Source organism: Antrostomus carolinensis, unplaced genomic scaffold (genome assembly GCF_000700745.2).
Source record: "Antrostomus carolinensis isolate BGI_N321 unplaced genomic scaffold, ASM70074v2 scaffold22265, whole genome shotgun sequence".
NCBI lineage: Eukaryota > Metazoa > Chordata > Aves > Caprimulgiformes > Caprimulgidae > Antrostomus > Antrostomus carolinensis.
Window position 1 is genome coordinate 3,228 of NW_010314639.1, and position 4,309 is coordinate 7,536.

General features: G+C 47.4%; 1 protein-coding gene across 1 annotated transcript in view; it reads right to left on the bottom strand.

The window, feature by feature from the left end:
- Positions 1–4,309, bottom strand: part of KIF17 (kinesin family member 17) — a gene marked incomplete at both ends in the record, with an annotated part of 15,536 nt that overhangs the window by 2,562 nt on the left and 8,665 nt on the right. The window contains 3 exons of the mRNA XM_029084897.1: positions 2,387–2,511; positions 2,638–2,726; positions 4,023–4,170. Coding sequence (XP_028940730.1) covers positions 2,387–2,511; positions 2,638–2,726; positions 4,023–4,170 — 362 coding nt within the window. The remainder of the gene's footprint in view (positions 1–2,386; positions 2,512–2,637; positions 2,727–4,022; positions 4,171–4,309) is intronic.

Consider the following 4,309-nt stretch of genomic DNA (forward strand, 5'->3'; position numbering starts at 1 on the left):
ACCCAAGGAAAAGCCTGTGTTATTCTGAGCACCTTTGTCAGCACGTATGTCTGGAAATCTACATCTACACTCAAAGAATTCTTTCCAAAAATCTCTGTTCTGTTCAATTTATATTTCAATTCTTACTTTTAGTTTTGAAAGATTCTCAAAACAAGCACAAAAGGTGCCAAAATTACACAAAGGAATATTGTAAATGGTGGATATAGGAGCGGTACGGCTGGAAGCCACAGTACAATTTCTTTTTTGGGGCAGTATCAGCCAGGGTTGAGGACTTGGCTGACCTCGGTGTTGCTGCTTGAGCACTGGCACAGACTCATATTTGGAATCAAGCTCATCTCATGTCCACACTGCACGGCCCCGTATGCTCCGACATGGATAGAGCCGTGCTCCAGAGCTGTTCTCTGTGTCTGCACAGCACAGCAGATAACTCAGGTTGGCCAGCACTGGCTTAAATTGAAGAAAATCCCACTGCTGATAAAACCTCTGCTGATAATAACCTCTTAATTATCTTCAAACCCATTGAAAGAGCTCATTCTCCACCAGAGATGACCTGCTATTCTACTGCACTGCACTTGCCAAGTAGCTTTGGGTTTCGTTTGCTTAACGAGCGATTGAAATCTTCCTCTGCTGAGTGAATATCAGAGATCTCACAGCTGCCCTGATGTGTTAAAGCCTTGAAGAGGTGGCTTTGAAAATCCTCGTGCCTGCGGAACCAAACCCTCCTGCCTCATCTGCACAGAACTTTGATTTTACTAATGGCATCAGAAATGCATTTTTCTCTTTTTTGTCACAAAAAGGAACGCTGCAAGAGGACGAGTAAGATTTAATATATAATCAGAATAAATGGTTTCTTTGGAGATCTCTCCATTAACAGACAGAATTTTTCTCCAAATTACAAACGGTGCTAATTATTTATTTCTTAATAGCTCCTTTTTTAGCTGGAAGAGGCCCAACAGTTCCTGTACCACAGGAACTCACAGTAAAACTGAAAGACTTGTTAAAAAACACAAGATTTTTCAGAATCAAACTCTTATCATTCACAATATTCATCATGTTGAGCTTTTCTAATTTTAATATAATTCCATGCAATGGAATAAAAGAGAGAAATCAGGAGAATTTGCTTCAAGTGTGTATTTCTGAAACAGCCCAGGCAGCCCTCACACCCCAGCCCTGTGCTCCAGGTCTAATGCTGCCACTAAAATGGGATTATTGGGAAATTTTGATGTCAGTTCTGGCTGATGTCTTGCAAACATTGTCAGGTGTGTGAGTTAGAGGGAGAAGTGACCTCAGTGACAAGGGAGAGTCATGGAGGACACACTCTCCTCCATCCACACACGCAGTAAGCAGCAGGCAGGCCTGCAAGCTCACTTGTACTGATATGAGAAGGCTCTAAGTGCCCTTCAAGAATGTTTTTTAACATAAAAAGGAGGCTGCCTCCACAATCTCTGTCTCTGCCTGACTCAACTTTATAAACTCTCCATAAATCACACCTGCAAACAGCCAGGAAGAGACTTCCCTGCCTACAGATCTAGGGAGGTTATCAGGAAAACACTTTTTTGCATCCACATCTAGTGACACAGACCTCTCCAAATTTCTCTCTCATAATTGTGGCACCTGGCATCATCGAATCATAAAATCATAGAATCACAGAATCATTTGGTTGGAAAAGAACTGAGATCATCGAGTCCAACCGTACCTGCCCACTACTGAACCAGATCTCTGAGCACCTCATCTACCCATCTTTTAAACGCCTCCAGGGATAGGGACTCCACCCCCTCCCTGGGCAGCCTGTTCCAGTGCTTGAGAACCCTTTCAGCAAAGAAATTCTTCCTCACATCCCATCTCAACTGCCCTGGACACAACTGGAGCCCATTTCCTCTTGTCCTGTCCCTTGGGCCTTGGTTGAACAGACCCACCCCCACCTCTCTCCACCCTCCTCCAAGGGACTTGCACAGAGCCACAAGGTCTCCCCTCAGCCTCCTTTTCTCCAGGCTCAACACCCCCAGTTCCCTCAGCCACAAGGGAACTCAGCACACTTGTGCTCCAGACCCTTCCCCAGCTCCGTTCCCTTCTCTGGACACGCTCCAGCACCTCCATGTCCTTCTTGGAGAGAGGGGCCCAAAACTAGACACAGTATTCAAGGTGTGGCGTCACCAAAGCTGAGTACAGGGGAAGGATGACTCCCCTGGTCCTGCTGGCCACACTGTTTCTGATACAGCAACTAAGAGCTATTTAGGACAAAATTAATTTGGGGGTAAAGAACACACATCTGCCTAGTTTTGGGTTGTGCAGTTGTGATATCGTGGAAGAACAGGGTTGCTTCTTGTCTGTGTGTGTGGTAAGCAAGGCACAAGAGGCAGTTAGCAGGAGCAGTGTAGTCACTGACCTGGCGAGCACCTGCTGCTGGTCTGCTGGCAATGAAACCCCCTCAGCAGCCACGGCCACCTCTGCTCCAGCGCTCCCTCTGCTCACACCACCAGCGTCTTGGACAGTCCAAGGTGCTGCTGGGTCCTGTGGACAAGAGAAAACTAAAGGCTGCAGATATGAAAAGATGCAATGTGAGTAACTGGGATGGATGAAGCATGATGCTACTCAGGTTTATTTAGCCCAAGGGGGGTAAAGTAGCCTGAAAAGTACCTGGGCTGACGTTGGTTCTCCATCTGCTGCAGTAACAGTGTCCTCAGGCAAAGGTGTCTGGTCAGGAGTAGTTTTAGTCCTCATGGCAGCTGAAGATTAAAAGAGGAAATGCCCACAATGTAAGTACCAAGCTCTGCAAAACCAGAGCATAAATCTGTGAAAACATCACACAAAGTCTTCACCAAAAGCTGTGAACTATGTGTCTGGAGGGAAAACCTTATTTATGCTGGTCAGTAAAAGCCATCAAAGACCCAGAGGGACTATCAGGTAAGGAATGCAGATTTCACAGGGTTGGCAGAGCCCGAGTCCTTGTGTTTGCACACAAATAATCTATTTCAGAAGCCAGAAGGTGCACATTTATAATTACAGGGGGGGGAAATAAAGAATCTCTCACCTTAGAAAATGATAGCATCAAAAATGAAGAATATAGGTTCAAGAATTAATATTGGGCAATAAGTGCTGTACAAGCAGATTGCAAAACATGCTGTGAGGCACTGTGGAAGTTTAATTAAAAAAAAAAAAGCAGAAAAAAAGGTAGCTGGAAACAATTTATAGGTAGGTGAGAGGAATATCTGCCCTCCAGCAAAACGATGGTGTTGATAATTCACCAGGAGACCAAGGGCTGCGTCACATTTACATGCGACGGCAGAAACTGCAGCAGCCACGAGTTGTGCAAAGCCAACGGCATCAAAACAGAGCGGTGCCTGCAGCCATCTCTGCAGCTCAAACCTCTGCTCAGGAGAAACGCTGCAGCTCAAACCTCTGCTCAGGAGAAACGCTGCAGTCATCTCTGCAGCTCAAACCTCTGCTCAGGAGAAATGCTGCAGCTCAAACCTCTGCTCAGGAGAAACGCTGCAGTCACCTCTGCAGCTCAAACCTCTGCTCAGGAGAAACACTGCAGTCATCTCTGCAGCTCAAACCTCTGCTCAGGAGAAACACTGCAGTCATCTCAGCAGCTCAAACCTCTGCTCAGGAGAAACGCTGCAGCTCAAACCTCTGCTCAGGAGAAATACTGCGCTAAGTCAGAAAAAACTCACAGTAAAAATCATAATTCAGCACCTCAAGGTTTACAGGGTAGGGCCAGGCTGGTTCTGACAAGGAAAAGATGTCAAGGAAATAGGGAAGAGGACAAAGGTGGGACAGAGAGTCTCATGAGTGGCCCAGGAGAGCCAGTTCTCACTCCTGCTGCCGATAAGGGAGGGCTGAGAGCAGGGGCTGCCGCTGCTGCCAGGCTGCACTCGCTGCAGTTGCAGTCGCTGCCACTTTAAAGGTGACAGCAGCTGCTACAAATGTGACTTCTCAAAACCAGTTTGTGTCTACTGGTGCCTAAAGCATCAGGGAACCCTCAGCCTGCGCTGCACACCCTCCACCTGCCTCATCCACACCTGCTTCCTTCCTGAGGTTCTCCTCCAGAGCAGACAGCTTGAGATCATAGTGATTCCTCAGGTTACTGATGTCCTCTTCGAGGCGGGCACGGGACGCCTGCTCCGCTTCATAGTTGGCCTTTAGTTGGGCCAGTCTCAATTCGTCCTCCTGAAAGGCAGAGCAGCCAGCCTGACACAACAGCCTTGCTCCTCACCGTACACAAGGGCACAGAATCACAGGGTGGTGGGGTGGGAAGGGACCTCAGGAGATCATCCAGTCCAACCCCCTGCCAAAGCAGGTTCCCTAA